The sequence below is a fragment of the Lissotriton vulgaris genome, chromosome 1_2 (genome assembly GCF_964263255.1).
Source record: "Lissotriton vulgaris chromosome 1_2, aLisVul1.2, whole genome shotgun sequence".
NCBI classification, from domain to species: domain Eukaryota; kingdom Metazoa; phylum Chordata; class Amphibia; order Caudata; family Salamandridae; genus Lissotriton; species Lissotriton vulgaris.
Window position 1 is genome coordinate 188,884,687 of NC_141686.1, and position 23,991 is coordinate 188,908,677.

The following is a 23,991-nucleotide window of genomic DNA, read 5'->3' on the forward strand; positions in this document are numbered from 1 at the left end:
GACAGTTGTGTTTCATCTTTTCTCAATAGAAAATTAATGCCCCTGATGAAGGGCAGCATTGCCCGAAATGCATTGGGCCAAATATAATTTTGATTTATGAAACATGTGAAGAGCCAAAGATTACAATAAGAGAAACTTAATGCTCTAATAAAACTTTATTTTGAAAGTACCAAGTTTAAAGAAATTTTTCGATCCAGTGTGCTTCTGGGGTCGCCATTCCCGATTGGAATGGCGCTATCATAAGTATTATTCCAACCTCCAAGACTCAGAAGGAGGAACCCTGGTAGCACCTAACCACTTTTTTGCACTATCTTACCTAAAATTTAGAACTCTGTGTGCGAGAAGGTTCAGTTTTCATTCATTGTCCTCAATATGCTGACATGCCAGCTTAGAACCTAGGTCGGGTTCCTGAAAACTACTCCTCAATTTTGGAGAGGTTTATGATGAGGTTCATGATGCCTGAACCTGTTGCAGAGAAGAGCGGTGCTGCCCAGCAGAATAAAGGCTGGGACAGTGGAAAGTTTGTTGCAGACATATACCAATTTAACCTATGCAATTCCAGAGGCTCTCTGTTAGGAATTATGAATAAAACTATGAAAACTTTGTCGAGTTTAATATAAAGGAAGGATAGTGTATGTTTGAATTATTATGGGAGAGACCAGCACTTCTACAAGCTTTTTTTATTTTAAAGCCGATTGGTCTGGCTAAAGGTTTTTCAAACTGAGAGAACAAGAAATAAAAAATCCTCACGAAGACCACAGATTATGGCACACTCTTTTCCATGTAGGTTCCCTGTGGAGAAAAACCTGCTCATATTGGCGTGATCACAAAGATTTATCCATGGTATTTCTGAAACAAGGCCTTTTTGAGGGCCTGATTGCACATTGCTTGACCTGCTGGATTTGTCAACAACGCTACCCACAGTAATTTTTCGGCATAATGTAAAACCGAGTATCTCACTATAGAGCTTTTTGGGCAGAAACTCCTGTTACCTGCCAAATAGGTATTAAGAAGGCACTCATATTAGGAACAACAAGGAAATGGGCTACTGTCCTAATTTCTGGGCTACTCACTAGAGGAGTCTGCTGCCTGGATAGCCAGAGCTTTCAACCACGCAATGTCACCCGTCTCAGGTGGACTTGATTCCACATCACAGTCAGATAACTACAGGTGAATCATTTGGAATCGCTAATCTCTGCACCCCCTGACATTTTCGCAGTACATAAGATAACATCAGAAAAACATGCATCTGTCTCACATAATGATTCTGCTGCATTCGGGAATGATGAAATAAGCAGACACAGAGGGGAGAGAAAGAGGCAGGTTGCACAGAAACGCTACTGATATAGTATGTTTGCATACATGTGTGTGTGTGTGTCTGTGTGGGTGGGGGTAGTAGGCTAGCAGAGCTTGTTTTCTAAATATTTGTTTTGTGTGTACTTTATTTAGATATTAAAGTCCATTAAAGTGCCGACAAAATTATTTTAAAAGATGTACAGAATTGACACATTAAAATGGGCAAACAGATAAACAATGTCTCGGTGTACATTCCTGGGCTTTTTATTTTTAAAACGGGAGCTAGCAAAAGAAAACAATCTAAGATTCAGTGTACGTACCAGTTTGTGCAGATGGCTTTCAGCATGATAATGTATGCCGATGAACGATAGTCGTCAAAAGATTTTTTACCAGTTCGTCCATTTCGGTCCTAGGTTTCTGGGGCTCAATAAAAACGTTTAACCCCTTGCATGCTGGTGACGGCTCCTGTCCGTCATGGCACACAGTGCTCGTGTGCTGATGACAGCCGGGAGCCGTCACGACCACGCCCGCGATCGGAATGTGCCGCACAGGAGCGGAATTCCGACCGCAGGCAAGGGGTTAACTGCATTCAGCAGCATCTCCAGAATAAAAGGATCGGTGCTAGTGGACCCGAGACTTTACTCTGGTACAATATTATATTAGGGGCTAGATGTACGACCATTGAATTTTTTCGACTCGCGAATTGCAACTCACAATTTGCGAGTCGCAAAATTCAATGTACAACAGTGTCTCAGACACTGTTTGCGATTCCCAATGGGGTCACAAATTGCAAGCCTCATGAATATTAATGAAACTGACGCAATTTGCCACCACAGCAGACCACCATGACTGGGACTGCATTTTCAATAAAGCAGTTCCTTTTGGAATGCAGCTTGTATTCCTTAAAGTAAAACAGGATGCATTTAAAAAAGAAAAATTAAACTTTTCAGTTTCATTTTTTGAGGGCAGGCAGTGGTCCCAGGGACCCCTGCCTTATCTAAAAAAATATTTGCACCCCATTCACAAATGGGAAGCGGTCCCCTGGGGACCCCTTTCTGTTTGTGAATGGTTTACCACCTACTTGTAATAGGTGGTAAACTGCGAGTTTTTTGCGACTGCTAGTGAAATCACAAAACACTTTACATGGCATTTGCACTCGTAAAAGGAAGGGACGCCCTTGGCATGCCCCTTCCTAATAGCTAGCCACTAACCATATTTGGCGACTCGCTAATGGGTTAGCTACTTGCAAAATAGGGTTAGTGCATTGGCCAGACCTTTTTTGTGGTTGTAAATGGGCAGAATACCCCTTTTCCACTGCAGTAAACGGTTGTACATCCGACCCAAAGTGCTGTGCTCTAAAACAGTAAAATGCTTATTCTAATACAGGCCTAACAATAAAGAGTATGCGTTTCGCCATTTATTAAGTAATTTGCTGTTAAAAATATTCTACGATCACAACAATCCTAAGGGACTATGAAATGTCAAAACTATCACCGGGACCGAAGACCTCTACTGGCCGCTGTGTTCAGGTTATTCAAATATATTTTGACCTTTAAAAATTCTACCAGCATGATTAAACTTTGAGAACTGATATAAACCAGCAAGAACAGGCCACAGAACAATGACACTCTAAACCTTGCCCACTCTGGGAACAGAAACTAAGCGCATTGATTGTAGTGAACAGTTGCTGGACATTGTGGGGCATATTATCAAGAAAGGGCGTTACATTATCGCCGCTTTTATCAGCAGGAAACTGCCGATAAAGCGGCGATAATGGGCTTGATAATATGCTCTATGAATTCCAATCGAATCCCATGTTAGATGTCAAGACATTTAACATGGGCTTCGATACGAATTCAATAGAGAATATTATCAATCCCATTATCGCCGCTTTATCGGCAGTTTCCTGCCGATAAAAGCGGCGATAATGTAGCGCTGTGTTTCTGCTGGCGGCGCAGCAGGACAAGTTGTCCCTTTAAAATAATCATCCAGTGATGTTTTGGAACAAGTCATGATGAAGATGACAACCTTCCACTAGAGGCCTGACCGCTTTGTTCACACATGGTCCTTGTTCTGCAAGTAGCAACCACACTAAGGAGGGCCAGATAACTGGAGAAGTGATTAGTGTGGAAAAGTTCCTTCATGCTTTGTCCTCTCTACTCAAGTTTTTAAATGGTTGGCTATTACTTCCAGATGGGCTTCATACAGGAGAAATTCATCAACTGTCACAATCAACAGTAGCCCTTCATTGATCAGGGGGTGTCAAATAAACCTTCTTCATTCATTGGTTAAATAGGGGCGGATGCAAAGAAGGTGTGACAGGTTCTCCTAGGTCGTGTTGCATAAACAACACTTGTCAAGAGATGGTTGGAGTGCCCAGGGTTGCAGGAAATCTAATGATTAAAACCATCCCATGTGTAGGTGGCAAAACCTGGTTTTGGAAGAGGCAGAGAATGGTTGAGTGATCTACATTTGCATCCCACTTTGGTCATAATGGTTGATTACCAGGTGAGAATACTTTCTTCTCATGAAACTCTGATGATCCCTCATGAAGGAATCCATGTGAACCTCCTCATTTAGAACTGCTCCAAACTGCTGGTGTGACAGGTGTAGATTCCACAGAGTGGCAGCGCCTTTCAGTTCCAGGGCTTTGGTGAGGCAATTGACCAAAGATTAAGGGTCTGCAGCCAATTTAAGGACATTACTTCCAGCCAGATTAAATTCTTTGGAGTTCCAGTTTTGGCTGCTCGTGTTCAGTGCATGTACTTCAGGAGGCTAGCTTTCTGGAAAACGTGTTGGACATTCGGTTTTTATTCCATCCTGATTTGAGCTGGTTAAGTGTTGTGTAGCTGTTTAACAAGGATCTAAAGATAGTGCTCTGTGCTTTGTTGAAGAAGGCACCTAATCCTCCTCGAAATGCTTCTGAGCTGCATGTCAATGTAGGAATAAGTTTGACGTTAATTATCTTCATCATGGGTTCCAGAGTGGGCTGTTTTGTGGTTTTAAACATTATTAGGAAAGCAAATTGCAAAGATGCAGTTCATGGCCTCAGTGAGTTGAGATATTTAGGTGACCTCCTTTATCATTCAGCCAGCACCCAAGATATGTAAATCTGTTTGATTTTGCCAAGTGATGATTATTCAGAAACCAGGCACCTAGGGCCCGATTCACAGAATGAATTTAAGACTCAATCCTAAACTTAATACTATTTTGGTATTCACAGAATGCACTTACTACTTTTGGCATTCACAGAATGAACTTACTCCTTTTGGTATTCACAGAAGTTAGGATTTTGTCTTAAGTCTGTCTTACGTCTGTCTTAAGTCTGTCTTAAGTCTGTCTTAAGACAAAATCCTAACTTCTGTGAATACCAAAAGGAGTAAGTTCATTCTGTGAATGCCAAAAGTAGTAAGTGCATTCTGTGAATAACAAAATAGTAGTAAGTTTAGGATTGAGTCTTAAGTTCATTCTGTGAATTGGGCCCCTAGCTTTTTCCTTTTTCTGCCAAATATTATGATGTTTGTTTTTTAGAAGTTTGTCATCACATTTAAAGTACTGTGCTTGTGTAGTGTGTTGATCGATCTTTGTAGCCCCATCGCCATTTCACGTAAAAGGACTACATGTTCTGCATAGAGGAGTGTAGTTATTGGCTTATTCGCTAGTTTTGGTGCATGACTGACAATGGAGTCCAGTGCTGGTACCAGGTCACACACATGTAGATTCAAGAGTGCGAAGGCTGGTATGCACCCTTGTTTGATGCTGGGTTCAGTTTTTATTGTAATTGAGATTGAAGTAGTATTCCCTAGTTTTACTCTGGCCCACATATCAGAGTACAACAATTGAGGGTCACTTAAAGTGGTGCTGGTATTGGCCAGGCTCTGAATTTGGGCCAAAGCAACTGGCAGTTTCTGTGATCAAAGGCCATGCTATAATCTATAAAATAGTATTAAAGAAGCTTGCCTTTCCTTATTTGTTTTACAACAAGCATCATGATGGCTACTAGGTTATCAGATGTGCCAAGTAAGCTCTAAAGCCGGTTTGGTTGAAGGGTATCCTATTCCTAAAAATTGCCCACAGGTCAAGATCTTTCAAGAGGAGCGAGGCAAACTATTTGGCATCGACATCCAGAAGGATAGGCCTTTTTTTAGGTCCAACTTAGCGGAGCGAGCATGCGTTGCTCTAAGAGATGACCTTTAGAAATTGGTCACCTCTTTTCCACACACTCGTGCATGTGGCGAGATCCACCTTGAGGGAGCGAGCTGCGGCGAGTGCAGGGTCCATCTGTATGTAATCTGGGACACGTGTGTGTTTGTTTACATTAGCCTGCTCGTGGTCGCTTTGTCGGCTTGACATCCTGGCGATTTCACCTTCGTTTGCGGCTGCACAGCCCCGCGGCCACGCTTGCTTTATTAGTTGGTATCCACTGCTCCTCTCAACACAATTCACACGGGCATTCTGTAGGACATGCAAACTGTCCCTAATGTAAGCCAGATAGCCGCTTCAAAAAAGCTACTTATCATCATGCAACATTCTGTATCATTAGCCTTTGTTTTCCATCCACACGAGACGCAGCTTTTAGGGAGAGCAGAATTGCGCATAGAAGGTCATTGTGCCACTTGAATGCGGTGACATGCTTTCCTTTGTCATCTTCTATTACCGTCTCTAAACCTTTCCATGTGTCCGAGTGGACGCAGGTGGCATGTTGCTGGTGTACAGACTTTATGCTTTGGAATAAGCACACTGCACCCCAAATGAGGCCTCCTTTGACCACAGGCCATCAGGCATCCTTCAAAGGACTGTTGCTTCGTGTGTGTTCCTCTGCGTCATTCCTCTGAGATATCAATGTCCTTCCTTCCGGTTTCCTGGGTAACTCGGATAAAGCATACATTCCGAAGCAGAGCCTTTAGCATTGGGGCATAAAATAATGAGAAAATGATGGCTTGTGAGGATAGTAAGCGGGCAGCATCTCATAAATTTATCCTGCATTAGGTTTTCATTTGTCAGCGTTTTTGTTGATCTGAGCAGTTCATAGCAACATCGCAAACTGAACGTGTTTGTGGGGTGTGTGGGGTTGGGTGTGGGGTTGTGTGTGCTGTGAGTGTGGTGTGTGTGGGTGTGGGTGTGGTTGTGTGTGTGGGTGTGGTTGTGTGTGTGGGTGTGGTGTGTGTGTGTATGTGTGGGGTTGTGTGTGTGGCATTGTGTGTGTGTGGTTGTGTGTGTGGGGGGTTGTATGTGTGGAGTTATGTGTGTGTGGTTGTGTGTGGGGGGGGTTGTGTGTGTGGAGTTGTGTGTGTGGTGTGTGTGGGTGTGTATGGCTGTGTGGGGTTGTGTTTGTGTGTGGGGTTGTGTGTGTGTGTGTGGGGGGGGTTGTGTGTGTTGGGGGAGTTGTGTGTGTGGGGTTGTTTTTGTGGGTGTTGTGTGTGGGGTTATGTATGTGTGGTTGTGTGGCTGGTTGTGTGTGTTGGGTTGTGTGTGGGTGTGTGTGGGGTTGTGTGTGGGGGGGTTGTGTGTGGGGGGTTGTGTGTGGGGGGATTGTGTGTGTGTTGTTTTGTGTGTTTTATGTGGTTGGGTGTGGGGTTGGGTGTGTTTATGGGGTTGTGTGTGGGTGTGTGGGGTTGGGTGTGTGGGGTTGTGTGTGTGTGTGGGTGGTTGTGTGTGGTGTGTGTTGGGTTGTATGTGTTTGTAGTGGGTTGTGTGTGTTTTATGTGGTTGTGTGTGGGGTTGGGTGTGTGTATGGGGTTGTGTGTGTGAGGGTTGTGTGTGTGTGGGGTTGTGTGTGGGGGTTGTGTGTGCGTGGTTGTGTGTGTGAGTGTGGTTGTGTGTGTGGGGTGATGTGTGTGGGGGGGTGGTGTGTGTGGGGTTGTGTGGGGTTGTGTGTGTGTGTGGGTGGTTGTGTGGTTGTGTGTGTGTGGGGGGGCTATGTGTGGGTGGTTGTGTGTGGTGTGTGATGGGTTGTGTATGTTTGTAGTGTGGGTGTGGGGTTGTGTGTGGTGTGTGGGTGTGTGGGTGGGTGTGTGGGTGTGGGTGTGTGTGTGTGCATGTGTGGGTGCATGTATGTGTGCGTGTGCATGTGTGTGTGCATGTGTGTGTGCATGTGTGTGTGGGTGTGTGTGAAAGAAAAACATAGATAGAGAGAGAGAGAGACTGAGAGACATGTAAATAAAATAATTTGTGTGCATGTTTATGAGTGAGAAAGGAAGAGAATAAGAGTAAAACCATAAAAGGGGGATTGAGAAAACAATGCAGGGCAAGCAATTGAGAGAGTCATAGGGGCTGATTCATAGAACTAATCTGAGATAACATCCTAAACTTACTACTGAAAGTCTTAAAGTGGGGATTTTGTCTCAGTTTAGAAGTAGTAAAGTTAGGAGTCCTAACTTTACTATGCCTTCCGTGAATACCAAAAGTAGTAAGTTTAGGATTTTATCTCAAATTAGTTTAGTGAATCAGCCCCATACTAACTGGACGTACTTTAGTATCATATATCGCCAATAAATTATTATACTGCTGAAAGTAGTTCATTTTTGGTGGACCTGTGTTCAGTATACTATACATGAATTTCCTACAGTAAAATGTATGGTAAACTTTGTGTCCTTTCAGAGCATTCTTTAACCTCTCTGGAAAACCTCACACTTTCAATCTAAAGTGATGACATACGATAAAGGTAAGGTACAGGAGAAGATGGTTGGCTCATGTTGCTTTATTTTGTTGCAACCCCTCCTCGGTGTCTTCACCCACCCCGTGTAGCCATTTTCACATCCCCTTTGCCATCACACATCCCCAGTGTTTTACATCACTCACTCGAGGTCTGGTGACTCCAAACGAATGGCTAAGCTTGGAGCTCCATCTAGGAGCCACAATTAGTTATGAAGGCTACTTTCTTTTGTTTCAAACCAGATTTTCTACAGGCTCTTGGATCTACATGACCGGTTGCTTATTGTCAAGCTTGGAGCTCCATCTTGTGGACACAATTTGAATCTGAAAGGTATCTTGTAAATATGACTTCTGATGAAGGAATGTTGATCTACATTACATGGCGTGTCTATGATTTTCTTTTGTGTACGCTTCTCCAACATCCTATTTACGCCTTGAGTATCTATAGGCTATCTTGTAAGACTGAATTTTGCTGCAGGTACTTGAAACTACATTATATGAGTGTCTTTAGTTGTTATGCACTTTCTACAACATCGTACTTCCTCCTTGTGAAAGTGACTTACTGCCTGGGTTTAATTTACACTACCCACCTCACTAGGGCCCCTCATGCTTTGTTACGCTGCTCACCTCCAACTTCCGGTTCCCTGCCCAGACTTTAGAAAAATGTGTCTTATAGCAACTTAATCATCATATACAACAATTCTCTTTCCTTGAAAAAGGCTGTAGTACTGAAACCGCCATTCTGAACCTATCGGATGACATCCACAGAGCCTTAGATGAGAGTGACATCTGCCTACTTATTCAACTTGACCTATCAGCAGCATTCGATACAGTCAATCACCCAGCCCTACGTGGTGTTTCAGTTAGAACGACACTGTACTAAAATGGTTCTCTTCCTTCCTTCAACACCGCTCGCAACAAATCAAAATAAACTCTTGCCTGTCTAAACCCACTCGGATCAATGTTTGCATGCCTCCAGGCTCAATTCTATCCCCTCCCTTTTCAATATCTTTATGGAACCACCCAACTTTACTACAAAATAAAATCACGCAGTGACATTCAACATCTTAACGACACATTGAACAAATTACAATCCTGATTTCACACAAACCACTTAAAGCTGAGCACATCAAGACAGAAGGTATTCTTTTCTTCCCTTTAAGTAACACCCTTTCGATTCACGAATGGCTCATCGACCTAAATGCTTTAAAGTGCTATCTTACTTTATCAAACTCCTGGACAACAAAATGTCAATGAAAGAGCACGTCATGAATACAGCAAAAGGAGCCCTGTACACACTCAAAAACCTCGAGAAACATAAACCATTTATTCCTGCAGATGATTTAAAAAATGTGGTGCAATCTCTGGTCCTCTCCAAACTAGACTATGGTAATCCCACTCTCATTGGGATGCCTAAAACTCACCTCGCCCCTGAGATCTGTTCTTAACATGGCAGCCCAACTCATCTCTCCTAAACGGTTTGAGCAATCACTCCTGTATTCAAGAGCATCAACTAGCTTCTTATTGAATGAAGGTGTACTTACAAGACTGCATGTATCATCCACAAAGCCCTTCACTCTCACACACCTAACTACTTCAAAAACAAGCTGACGAAAGCAGGAACCACAAGATCATTGAGAAGCTCCAATGCTCTTCTGCTCCTACCTCCCATTCTAAAAAAGACAGCAACCAAATTACGCTCTTTTTCTGGAAATGCTCCAAGAATATGGAACTCCCTACCATGTGACCTTCGATGCAAGCCTTCCCTTGCTTCAAGAGAAACCTGAAACTCCTACTACTTTAACTCCTAGTCTACGAATCTCAGTAAAATATCGCTTTATCAGACCTAGACTTTCTGTCTGATGCTCGGTTTGCTCTTTCTTTATTGTGCTTCTCTGACTTTTAGTACCTCTCGAATTGTGTCTCTATTGTTGGTCACTAAACTTGCACCTTTGATGGGAACCATTTGTCTGTTGAACTACTGTCTCATATGTTCATTGCATGCCTGCATTTACTGTTTCTTATCATGACCTTGTAAAGCATTCTGCCACCTATGGGGCTATCTAGCACTATATAAAACGTATATAAATAAAACAAATACATATGGAAACATCTGTCTTAAGTAAAATGCACTTTAGGTCAGATGTACACCATTCTGTTTGCAAAATAAGACCCAATTTGCAACCATTGTTGCGACCAGAAACTTAATTTGCAGACTGACATATCTACTATTAAGTAGGATCACAAAATAAGGAACTGGAGTAAGTTGCAGATGGATCTACCTCTTTAATATTTGTAAGGTGGGTTTCAAATGTCAGCTCCCTGCCATTGGTGATCTGTAAGGGTCAGCAGATCATCAAGTAGCCCAATTGCCATAAAGGAAATATGGATGCCTTAATATGAGAGTCAGTAACTTTTCACTGGCTTGTGACCAGAAATGCAGCTGCAAACCATTGATACATATGGTATGGATTCATAATTTGGAAGGGATGGGCACAGTATGCCTCTTTCAAATGGTGAACGGGTATCCATGCACAACCCATTAAAAATGTTGATAAGTCTGAGTCCTAAAATCGATCAAGTATTTAAAAAAAATACCCTTTTGTTGTCCAATTAAATGGATTCAACTGTTTGAGACGGCAACATAGCTTCGTACTTCTAGCCTTTGTTTCATAACTGTCACTGCAAGAGTGGTCATGCCTTTCTGCATGAGAAATAAGCCTGGGCGTTTAGCTATGCTCCGCCAGCATAGTTTAGGCAAATCTGCAACTCCATGGCGGTGTGTAGTTATTCTTCTCTCCACCCTCCCAAAGTAATTATAAAGTAATTAGAAAGGCACTTAACCTGCCGCGGCTGCTTCCTCCTTGCCATGGACTCTCTCCCTCCTCCTCCTCGCCGTCCTGTTTCACTGATAACCCCTACGTTGTATGTCCTGTGAGTGTGCATGTGCAAGACGTACAACTTAGCATTTATCTAAGAAGAAGGACGGTGGGAACGAGGAAGGAGAGCAGCCATGGCGAGGAGGAGGCAGCCATGGCAGGTAAGTGCCTTTTTTATTACTTTATAATTACTTTGGGAGGGGTAAGGCACGTAGTGGAGCAGAGAGAAGTTCTACTGAGTTGTTTTCCAACTCCGTGGATCTTCGTGTAGAGGCGCTCCGCCTGCTCCGCCCAAGGTTAATGAGAACCTTGATCAAAGAGGTCATTGAACATTGGTTGTATATTAGCATTCTAATGGATGGATACCATACACTCTGGCTAAGGCGAGAGTGAGCTCATAGACAAAGAGACTACATTACCAATAGGGATGAAGTATCAAGCATAACATAGAAAACTATATTTGATAGACATTTGAAATGTGCATAAAGATTGGCACACACCAAACTAATATTCATATCAAGAAGAATGGAAGACACTCACCTGGAAGCTGTCATGAACTCCTATCCAGTAGGCGCCTTTGTTGAAAGGATCGACTGGTTTTCCCATCAGAACAAATACAAAATCATTTTCTTCTTGGCTGTGAATGGAGGCCAAGTGAGAATTGTAGGAGAGACAGGTTGACTTGAAAAGACAAACAAAATGTACATCAGATTAGACACAGGGAATGGCACCTGATTCTATAATGTAGTGTTATTGTTATAATACAATGATAATTCTTGACTTTAATATTCAGCCAGAAAGACAGATGTGCTGCGTTGAGAGGAGAAGCAGCACCATATTGATGAAGACTTGGTGCTCTCTTCCAAAAGCTCTGATGAACTTGTAGGCAGCAAAGCACCTCATATACACTTTTGCATCATAATGCAAAGCTCTGTGTGAGATGTCTAACATAGATTTTGTACTGCAAGGGTACTCTCACAGTACAAAATGCTACACTTTGACATACTTTGCATAAGTGCTATATAGTACAACACAAACAGACATTTTGAAAAGTGTGGAGGTAATAATTGTTTCTACTACTTTGTATCAAAAACCATGATTGGTTGTGTGGGAATGCTCATGCGGCAGCCATTGGATGCCTTCTTGATGCAAAGTAACGCAAAGTAGTGCAAAGCTTTGCTTCATGATTCTTTTAGGCAAATTTCCAGGACAAAAAACGTTTTGCACTGAAAAGTAAATACCTCAACACTTTGCCCTCATGTGCATCACTGTTGGATACTTTGCACTGGTACACAATTACGCATTAAAAGCCATCACAACACCTTTCAGGACAAAGTCTTTGCAGTAAAGATATGGAAGCGGTTAACCACATGTAGACATATAATAATAATACAAGAGGCCTGGGGTTTCTTCTTAAACATAGGGAGATGGTATGTGACTACTCAACACTGATTGTATATGGCTTCTTTGATTTTCGATATCTTACAAATCACAAACAGTGGAGCTTGCAGAGTACAAAATGCACTACCACTGTGTAGCAATACTGATAACTACTGGATTTTGTTGGTAAGAGATTACAAAATGCAAGATACCTATTCCATCTTAAGTCATGTCACTAAAAATCTAGTTCAAGAGGACTGGAATATGCTTTCCAAACCTTACCATGAAGAAAGTGGCAGAGCTTTTTATTAACATTATGTCTGCCACCCGGCTGACACCAACTTGAGACTGGGTTGCGCATATAACTAATTTCTTGCCCACACTGAAGTTGGTGCTTGAAAGAATAAACAATCAACAAATAAAGAAAAAATGAAATGTAGGCTATGAATCCTTGTTTCTCCTCAAATGTTCCTCTTTGGAAGAGTGTGTTCAGCACCAGCTTCCAAGATCTAAGCAGTAGGTGTTGTTATCAAACGTGCAGCAGGTGTCTGGCACAGGGGCCCAGCGGTGGCTGTATTTGACTACCCAACTGAGGCAAAGTTTCCATTTTCCTTCCTTTAAGTAGGGTTTATGATTCTCTTGCTATGCCTCGGTTCTCTATAGAGACAATCGCTCCTATGCCTGATGCTGACCCAGGTCATGTACATTTTAGGCTGGAGCACAGTCTTAGCTTAGCAGCGAAGCATGTGAGGCATCGTGTCTTGGTAGGTATCATGCCTGAATGCATGGCACCTCATCAAGGAATGCAGTCAGCTGCAGTGCAAAGCGCACATCTTGGCCGAGATTGAGAGCTCTTCAGTAGGTCTTCATCAGATGTGAGCACAGAACAGCAGCAGGAAGCCACCTATTGCTATTGGCACACAAATACATTTGTTGTGCTGAGGTGCGTGCGTGTTTGTGGCAGGAAACCCCTAAGATTGCCTGGCTGTGTGGCTCTTGCATCCATGAACAACGTCCAGGCAATAAGATGCCTTGACACTGTGAGTTGGTTCCAAGAAAGGGGGAATTACACCTGAACATACTAGTCGGAGTGACATGAGCATTGGTCCCCACTGTATTCAGTGTGTGTGGGTTTTTACAGCTTTTAAAACAAACCCCCGCAAGGTATATACTTTGAATGTCCTTATGTATTGTACTTATGTAGGGACATTGCATGAGTGACTATAGGTTGGGCAGGGGTGCTTCTGTGAGCGGTGAGTGCAGAGACATCCCCAGCACAATCAATATGAATTGAGCGATATGAGATATGTGATTGGAGAAGCCTTGTTCTTCAACTTGCCAACAGGAACAGAGGCAGCAGGTCAGATGATAGGCCTGTTTATTGAGGCTACTGAGGTACAAGTACTGCTGTAGGTCTGCACGTTTCTAGATGAATGTGTTACTAGTCCCCCAGTGTTATGGGATTAGGATGTGACATGGAAGAGTACACTAATCCAGTGCTCATGGGTTGTGGGAAAGGGTCTCTCATTCTCTTGTGCATTAATGATGAATCTGTTGTGTAATTTGTAATTTGTAGATATTTAGAAAAATGTTTAGATAGGAGGCTGGATAGGGTCCCTGAAAGTGGATACTAGCAGTCAACCGAGAGTGCAATGCTGGGTGCCCCTTTTGGGGGGGGGGATACAGGCAGTGTGAAAAAGCACTGGGGAGGGAGAATAGTATGGGAGATAGAGGTTCATTTGTAGATATTGTGAGCATCATATGTATCTACTCAGCTGCTACAACAGGAGAGTGCTGCATAGTCAGTGTGGAGGAAGTTCAAAGCTGGGCACTTCATATTATCCATGCGGGGGGAGGGAGGGCTGTGATTGTTTCCTTTTATTATTTAATTTATTCAGGCTTTGTCCCACAGAAATGTGTGTTGAAAAGTGATAAGTTGCTTTCTGTGAGTAGGTCCTTTTGTTTTTTAGGAAGCCACGTTTTATTAGACCACTATCTGGGAGCCACATTTCCAGAAGTATGAGGTAAGGCAGTGAATGTTACTAGTATCCCCCATGTTTCTGTGACATGCGAACCTATTTAGTGGGTTCATTGACTAGAATTGCGCAAGGCATAGGTAATTTCAAAAAAAATGTTTTTCCTTATCTTTATTAAGAATGTTACTTCACCATTGAATTGGATTTTTAATAACTATAACTACAGTTGTATAATCATTTTTGTGGCTGGTCCCATTCCTAAACTATAGTATTAAGATTTTATTTTGAACTCAGGTTTTCTAAATAGGACAGCTATCCCTGCCAAGTGGAGTGGTGTGGCTCACTGGTTAGAGGCGGCAGACACGTAAGCAGAAAACGGCCCGGGACCAGGGTTCAATTCCCGGCAGGGTCGTGGACCAGGGGCAAAACGGACATGATAATTCTCGCCTCGGTGCCTACTCTAACCAGGGAACACACTCTGCAACTCTGGGCATTAAGCTTGCCTCATCTCTACAACAGCCCCCCACAGATGCCGGGGAGGCCTGGTTTCACCTTGGAGATACCCAGAAAGGGACCATCTCACAGGGAAAACCCAGCGGTCTTCAGCACCAGGATACTCCATGGAGTCGCAGTGCGCTTTACAAGTACACCCACATTTACATGGTGAAAAAAGTGAAACATTGTTTTTGGGTGATAGTCACTGTAATTACATATTAGCCTTACATTTCTACATGTTCTACTTTTGAAAACCACAAACCCCACCTTGTAGGCACCAAAGTCTACCCATGGCCTATTCATATTTAAAAGAGGAGATTTTACCAGTCAAGAGTTTATTTTGACAAGTTAAAATGCAGTTTTTACAGTTTCTACAGTCAGGCTACACTCGTAGCCCTAAAGCCATGTTTGCACTGCCACTGTAGTGGGCGGCACAATAGGTGCTGCAGCCCACTAGTGGTATTTAACTTCCAGACCCTAGGTACACTGTGTACCATATATTCTGAACTTATAGTCAAGTTAACTATGCCTAGTGACCACGCAGAAAATGTGGATTTCCTACAAATATTTATAACATAACATTCCATGTGTATTAATGAAACACTCATTCATCCAGAAGCGTTTCTTGGTGCTGAACACCAGATGATTATTGTTCCCCAGCTCAATTGTACTAATTTTATCAACCTCAAAAAAGGAAAGGTTAGCTTGACCTGCCAAGATTTGCACTTATAGCCATGAGGTCAACTATAGATCTCTGGAGTGGATGCATTAGTCCATGGAGCCACTATGACCTATTCTATGTGCTGAGTAAATGTTTCATTTTGGACAACCCTTAACATGCTTATCATGCTCAGTACTCTACATTCCAGCAGTAGGTCAACATAAATATTGATAGGGAGACCTTTCAATAATAAAATTACTGCTTTTTTTATTTACCAATCCAAGTGGCATCCTCCATCTTGGATCTGTCAGTAAAAAAGGAAGGCAAATGTCCCACTCATCATTCCACTAGTGGTTGCATATGGTATTACACATAAGCATGCAGTAGAAGTGATGCTATCATCAGCGGCGGTTGCATCATTGTATCTTTTATTGTTGCTACTGTACAGCATCAGTATTTTGCTCACTGCCAACACTGTGCGGCATCATGAAAAGGCATTAGCAAAGCCACTAGGCCACAAACCTTAGACCCATTGGCTTTGCCATAGATTGTTTCTTGTATATGTCTATTTATTCCTTTCCTGCTCCTCTTTTTTAATTTGTGTAGCCCCTCTGATTGTCCTGCAGGGCCATCTGATTTCCACTCTTTACATCTGCGGTGTGTTGAATCCTCTGTGGGCGCTATTTCTAAGCTGTGCAGCCTTCATGTAATGATATTGTTCACAGTATACCATTATTTTACCATTTCAAGATAGCCACCATATACAGAAGCATTGAGTTAGCCACCTTGGATTAGTACAGCAGGGATTCACAACATTCTTTAGCATTCGAAGATATAAAAACAGTGTGATGTTTAGCGATTTACTGTTAAGCCTGTCAGCCTTTAGGTGGTCTTCCCCAAAAGTTTTTTACTTCATCCCTCCCATTTTTGCTGAATTTATTTTTGTTGGCCTTAGGAACTAGAGCACGTTACCACTGCTAACCAGGGCTAACGTGCTTGTTCTCCCTCCCCTCAACATGGTAAAATTAGTTTATAACCAATTGGCACTTTAAATTTACTTATACATCCTTAGTAAAGTGGCCTGTGAATTAAAGGCTACTAGTAAGCCTGCAGTGCTTATTGTGCCACCCACTTAAGTAATTCCTTAAAGCATGTCTCAAGTCTGCTTCTGCAACCTGTGTGGGCAGCATTTACCTTCCAATTCAACCTGGCAAATTGGACATTTTGCCAGGCCTAAATCTTCCTATTTAATGCATATAAGTCACCTCTAGGGAAGGCCCTAAACTGTTTTTTCAATACTGCAAGGGCTGCTTCTCCCATAGGATAACGTTTGTTTAATTTATTATATTTAATAAGTGATAAGGTTCAATTGCAATCAGGTAGCGTAGTTGAGTCTGTTATCTTAAGAACTGTAATCCAAAACACTTTTTACTGGTAAAGTTGGATTTCAAGCCGCAACTCCGAAAATGCTACTTTTAGAAAGTTGGCAGTTTCTTGTCCTAAACATTTGGTCCCTGCAGCCTGTATCCTGAGTCACATGACTACGTGTTGCTGGCAGCTAGTCTTTGTTTATTGCTCCCAAACAGTGATAGAAAGGAGGAATAGGTGTTAGCAGGATTGGTCATTACTGTAGGGATGAGGGGAGGAGCAGTCAACTAAAATACTTGCACATCACAAAGGTTCAGCCCAGCGCACTCAGATTTTGTGACCCGAAACAAGCTGGGGCCATGGCAGGGAGGAAGGAAACTTTAAACACCTTAGTGGGTGGGAACCTCAAGAAACTTCTAATACTTCAACTCCTACACCAAATATAAATACCCTCAGATTCAACTCTTCAATCAATCAATCAATCAATCAGAGTAGTTGTAAAGCGTGCTACTTACCCGTGAGGGTCTCAAGGCGCTATGGGGAGGGGGGTGCTGCTACTGCTCGAAGAGCCAGATCTTGAGGCATCTCCTGAAGGCGAGTAGGTCTTGGGTCTGCCGTATGTGGGTAGGGAGGGTGTTGGCGGCAAAGTAGGAGAAGGATCTGCCGCCGGAGGTCGTTTATTGGATGCGGGGGACAGCGGCGAGGGCGAGGCTGGCGGAGCGGAGCTGGCGGGTGGGGGTGTAGAAGCTGAGTCTGCTGATCCGGTAGGCTGGTCCAGCGTTGTGGGGTGCTTTGTATGCGTGGGTGAGGAGCTTGAAGGTGATCCTCCTGTCGACGGGGAGCCAGTGTAGGTCTCTCAGGTGGGGGGTGATGGGCTGTGGCGGGGGATGTTCGTTGACGATCAGTCGGGCGGAGGCGTTTTAGTTGTAGGTGTTGTAGGTGTTTGGCTGGCATTGCTGCGTAGAGTGCCTTGCCGTAGTCCAGTCTCGTGCTGACGAGGGCCTGTGTCACCGTTCTTCTTGTTGTGGTCGGGATCCACTTGTAGATCCTACGGAGCATGCGGAGGGTGTTGTAGCAGGAGGAGACGGCGTTGACCTGCTTAGACATGGAGAGCGAGGAATCGAGGATGAATCCTAGGTTGTGTGCACGGTCAGTGGGTGTTGGTGCTGTTCCCAGTGTGGTCGGCCACCAGGAGTCATCCCAGGCTGAGGGGGTGGGTCCGAGGATGAGGACCTCCATCTTGTCCGAGTTCAGCATCAGACGGCTGCTCCTCATCCAGTCGGCGACGGCTTTCATTCCCTTGTGGAGGTTGGTTTTGGCGGTGTGTGGGTCCTTGGTGAGAGAGAGGAGGAGCTGGGTGTCGTTGGCGTAGGAGATGATGCTGAGGTTGTGATGGCGGGCCACTTGTGCGAGGGGGACAGGGTCGGGCTGAGAGATGAGCCCTGGGGTACGCTGCAGATGATGTCGGTGGCTTCGGATCGGAAGGGTGGGAGGCGGACGCTTTGGGTTCTGCGAGAGAGAAAGGACGTGGTTCAGTCAAGGTCCTTCTCTTGGATTCCGGCTTCTAGGAGGCGTGTCTTTAGAGTGCGATGGCAGACCGTGTCGAAGGTGGCTGACAGGTCCAGGAGGATGAGGGCTGATGTTTCACGTTGTCTAGTTGGCGCCTGATGTCGTCTGTGGCGGCGATGAGGGCTGTCTCTGTGCTGTGGTTTCGTCTGAATCCGGACTGGGACGGGTCCAAGATGTTAGTGACTTCCAGGGAGCTGATCAAGGAATCTTAAAAAAACTTCAGGTTGTGCAGAATGCGGCTGCACGACTTCTATGTCATGTTCCGCGGAGAGCCTCCATTTCTCAATCACTTTATGATCTTCACTGGCTTAGGATTGCCAGCCGAATCAAGTTTAAGGCTCTCTGCTACATATTTAAGATTAAACAAGGCACGGCCCCTAAATACCTACAAGAACTCATCCAAGCCTACCATCCTACTCGTGCCCTCAGATCTTCAGGTAAAGGTGATTTTGTGATCCCGAGATTTAGGTTGGTGAAGATGGGCAGCCGCTCATTTTCCCACCTTGGTCCTAAGCTCTGGAATGTCCTGCCCGTTGCTTAAAAAACTGAAACGAACCTTTCCCGTTTCCGCAAAGGACTCAAGACCTGGCTCTTTTAGCAATGATCTACGGTTGCTCTCCCTTCCCTCTTTTAATCTGTCCCTTGGCGCCAGGAAACCCATTACGGGTAGCTGTGCGCCTTATAAGTTAAATAAATAATAATAATAATAATAATTGCATGGTGACGATTTTCTCGAGGACCTTTGCTGGGAGCTGGAGCAGGGAGATGGGCCGGAAGTTCTTGAGGTCCTTGGGGTCCGCCTTGGGCTTCTTGAATGGGGAGTTGATTTCGGCGTGCTACCAGCTTTCCGGGAATGTCTCTGTTTCAAAGGAGATGTTGATGACCTGCCGTAGTTGGGGTGCGATGGCTGCATCTGCTTTGTTGAATATGTGGTGTGCGCATGGGTCTGACTGAGATCCTGAGTGGATGGAGTTCATGACCTTGCGTGTCTCGTCGTCGTTGACGTTGGACCAGGAGGTCAGGTGCTGGTAGTGTTCACAGGGGAGGTGGAGTCTGGCGTGGTCTGGGTGGTCGTGGTGTTGAAGCTGTCGTGGATGTCAGCGATCTTGCAGTGGAAGAAGATGGGTAGTGAGTCGCACAGTTCTTGTGAGGGCGGGATGTCATTGGCGTTGGCGCTGGGGTTGGAGAGTTCCTTTACGATGTTGAAGAGCTCCTTGCTGTCGTGTTCGTTGTTATCCAAGCGGTCTTTGAAGGAGGATATTTTGGCTAATCTGATGAGGTGGTGATGTCTGCGGGTGGCGTCCTTGTGGGCTGCGTGGTTGTCCGGTGTGCGTTCGTGGAGCCATATGTTCTCCAGTTTCCGGCATGCGCGTTTGGAGGTCTGGAGCTCGTCGATGAACCAGGTGGCTCTCTTGCTGGCGTGGCTGTTGGAGGGTTTCTTGAGCGGGGCGAGGGTGTTGGCACAGTCGTCGATCCACTGTCTGAGGTTGCGGGCTGCGGCGTCTGGGTTGGTGGGGTCAGTGGGCGGGTTCTGGGCGAGGGTGGTGATCAGCTGTTCTTCGGTGACTTTGCTCCAGCAGCGACGAGGCAGCTGTTGGGTGCGGTGGTGCGTGGTTGTTTTCTTGAAGGTGAAATGGATGCAGCGGTGGTCGGTCCAGTGGAGTTTGGTGGTGTGGTCGAAGGCGACGTGGGTGCCTGTGGAGAAGACTGGGTCCAGCGTGTGGCCGGCGGCATGGGTGGGTGCGGTGGCGAGATGTCTGAGGCCAAGGTTGGCGAGGTTGTTGATCAGAGTGGCGGATTGGCGGTGTTGTTGTTCTCAGGATGGATTTTCAGGTCCCCGAGGAGAATGTAGTCCATGGAGGTGAGTGCGTGGGTGCTGACGAGGTCAGCGATGGAGTCGCTGAACTGAGCCCGGGGTCCTGAGGATCTGTAGACGAGTGTTCCTCTGAGGGTGGTGTTGGGGTCGGTGTGGATCCGGAAGTGGAGGTGTTCAGCGGTGTTCACGGTGTCGTCTGCGTGGGTGGCGACCTTGAGGGTGGACTTGTGGATTATAGCTATTCCTCCTCCAATTCCGTTGGCGCGATCCCCACGGGTGATCTTGTAGCCATCTGGGATGGCTATGGCGATGTCCACTAGGTCTCAGTCAGGAAGGCCACGTCTGGGGCGGAGGTGTTGAGCAGATCCCAGAGCTCGACGGTGTGTTTGCGTGCGGAGCGGGTGTTAAGGAGTATGCAGCGGAGGTGGTTGGGTCCAGTCCTTGGAGGTTTGGTGGATGTGTCGCAGGTGAAGCTGCAGGTGCGGCAGGAGAAGGGTCCGTGGGTCCGTTTCGGGGCGGCCTGGAAGCAGGTATGGTTTCGGCCGGCGTTGAGTGCGTGGAGGGTGCTGGTGTCGTAGTGGAGTCTGGTGTCATGGCTTTTGCGGGGTTCAGGGGTTCTGATGCTGGGCGCGGTCCAGGCACGGATGGGCGCAGACGGGTGGAACAGAGGGCAGAAAGGCACAAAAAACAAAGGAAAAATGGATGGAACAGACAGCAGAAAGGCACAAAAAAACGAAGGAAATCAGATGGAACAGAGGACAGAAAGGCACAAAAAACGAAGGAAAAACGGATGGAACAGAGGGCAGAAAACGAGGCACAATAGGGGGAGGCAGTGGCACAGAAGCAAAAAGGACGGAGGACACTTACCAGCGGCAGTGGCAGCGGCAGCAGGAGCACACAGTCGGAGCTGCGTGGAGGGGGAGGGACCTACCAGGAGGTGCATCACTCTTCAGTAAACACATGGACCTGTAGACTCAAAAGAGGAGCTGCTGTACTACTCTGCTGCAAGAAAGACTGCTACTCTGATGCCCAGTTATTCTGCTGCCCTGCTGCTTATGTGAGAAGGACTGGAACTGCATCTTGACTACCAAGACCATCAGATTCACTCCAATGGATAGTTGGCTGGCATCCTGATCAGAGCCTCAAGGACGGAAAAGGCTCCAACCACCTTGAATCCTGCACTTGGCGTCTGCCTGCTGTAAGTCATGTCCTTCGAGTGGTGCCACCCCGGTCCAGGACCCTCTGCCAGCCCAACAGAACAAACGCAGCATGAAGCATTTCCTCAGAGACCCACATTGGATACTGCTGTGGGACGTATCCCCAAAGCAGGACCTCAGCCGCTTCTCGGAATCGCTGCTGCATGACGCATCCTTGGCTTCGCATTTTATCCCTGCAGCACCTAAAAAATGTTGCTGCAAGACGCCTCCTAAACACAGGACTGTGCATCGCAGCCCCCAGCTCCTTGGAACTGGTGCTTCACAACATATGCTCAATGCCGTATCTTGCACCAGCTCGCAGCCAGGATTTAAAGTACTTTGATAACAGGCCTAGCTTGGTCAAGTATGTGGCCCGCACTTCATCGAGGTCATCCTGAACTTGTGACTTCATCCTGGTCTGGCGTGACCAGAAGACCACTGTTGGCGCTTTGTGCTTTTTGGCATTGTGTTCACTTAAATCCTTCAAACTGCATATCTCTGAGACTACTGATTTAATTTTTGTCATAAATTATTTATACATTTTTTCTCCATTTTTCTAAGTTGGTGTGGGATTTTTCTTCACTTGATTATTGTTTGAAGTCCTGCATACATGCTTTTTACACATTGCCTCTAAGTCAAGCCTGACTGTTTTTCTACTTAGCTAATAGACAATTAAGCACCAGATAATTTGGTTTTGCGTGTGGCTTCACTCTTACAAGGATTTTAATTGCTGCTTGAGTAGATTTTCACCCCACTGAACCAGTAACCCAATTTCCTACAGCGGTTATCTTGCAATTGTATAGTGCATAGTGTACATTTTTGTATTGCTCCAAGTAGGCCAGCACATGCTTCTAAAGGTGGTAGCTATGTTAGAACTTTAAAATAATAATGCATTTTATGTTATGTTATACAGATTTTGAGAGCGCAGTGCCACTGTCAGCAAGACTGATTCTGGTGTCTGAGTTCCGAATGGTCTGAAATCTTTAAGTGAATTTTTGGTTGATCCCTGCATACAGATTGTTCCCGTAAACCATCTTGCTTATGACAAGGGCATGTTTGAAAGTTTTCCAGGTGCTGATTGGAAGCCGTTTGAAAATTATCCTTAGCATCTTCAGGGCATGGAAGCATTATGCGGTGATGGCATTGACTTAGGTGATCATGTTGAGATAGCTGTTGATGATGATCCTAAGGTTCTTGATGTGAGTGGTGGGCTTGGGGGTTGGGTGTCGGTCCTAGTTCTTTTGGCCAACAGGCGAATTCCAACGGTGGAGTGCGTTTCCCAATGATCATGATTTAGGTCTTGTCAGTGTTCCGCTTCAGACTGTTTCTTTCCATCCAGTGGGTGATTTCGGTCTGTGTACTGGGCATGTTTTCCATGAGGGAAAGAATGAGTTGAGTGTCTTTGGCGCAGGAAAGGACGTTGATGTTGTGAGAGAAGATGATACCAACTAGAGGGATCATGGGTGTGGTGAAGGGCTCAGTGAGGATCTTTCCGGAACAACCCAGATGAGGTCACAGGCATCCAAGGTTTATGGTGCCAGGCTAACTGACAATTTCCTTTCAGTTAGGAAGGAGCAGATCCATCAGATTGCATTTCCTTTGATTCAGATGTCAGTTCCACATTGCATAAGAATGGGGTGGGAGACGAGGCCAAATGCTGTGGTGAGGTCCTGGAGGATGAGTGCTGCAATGTCACCTCCATCCAGAGTAATGTGTATGCCATCTATGGTTGGGATGAGGGTGGTTTCAATGCTGTGGTTGGGTCTGAAAGCAGACTGAGTGGTGTTGGGGAGTTGTTGACTGTTGAGGTATTTAGTTAAGCTTCTATTAATGATTTTCTGTAATTCCTTAGCCATTGAGAGATGGTCGCTGACTACTTTGTTTTCTTTTTTCTACTATATAATTTTAATTTGTCTTCTATGTGCTTTTAGGAGTTTGTGTGTGCTTTTGGGAGTTTGTGTGTATGTTTTACTGTGCATGAGTAAAATGATGAATGAAGCATGAGTCAGTCAATGGATGAATGAATGTATCTGTGCACGGATGAGTGACAGCATGCATGTGATTTTATCCACTGGTTGCTAGTAATTTAAGCTGGAGGGGGGCATGCATCCATCGATCTACATGCACACTCACACCCACATGCATTCACAAGTGTGCACACATACACACACCATTCACAAGCACAAATGCACACACATATCACCGCACACACTCACAAATCCACATACTTTCATACATGCACATATGCAGGCACACATCAAACATTATAATGAAATGAACTTACCAGATGCAGCAGAGATCTTGGCCTCGAGCCTCCTGCAGGAGTGGTACTGCAGTTGTCACTTATTGGATGGAGAAATCGGCAATCCCTATCTGTCACAGAGTGGCATAGGGTCAGTGAAGCTTGCTAGCCCCACACCATTTTGTAACAATGTGACAAATAAAAGGTGCTCTGCATTGGGCACTTCATGGCTTAAAACCCCCTGGTGCGAGGCTATCAGTAATGCTACCCCTGACCATGAGAGGAGGTCCTCCCAGTGCTTTGCCAGGCTGAAAAGGTCACACCCACAGAGCTGTGACATCTTCAGCACTGCAAAAATCATCTCAGGCAGCCAGGTGCCTGCGCATTTAAAGCAGCATTATAGGCTCTCCGCTCTTAAGAACGGACCGCTCCTGATCTTATCATTGACTCAGGATACAC

General features: G+C 45.1%; 1 protein-coding gene across 1 annotated transcript in view; it reads right to left on the minus strand.

Annotated features, from left to right (window-relative positions):
• LOC147734876 (alpha-N-acetylgalactosamine-specific lectin-like) overlaps positions 1-23,991 on the minus strand; it is a 124,130-nt gene that overhangs the window by 68,030 nt on the left and 32,109 nt on the right. The window contains exon 4 of the mRNA XM_086952519.1: positions 11,370-11,510. Coding sequence (XP_086808645.1) covers positions 11,370-11,510 — 141 coding nt within the window. The remainder of the gene's footprint in view (positions 1-11,369; positions 11,511-23,991) is intronic.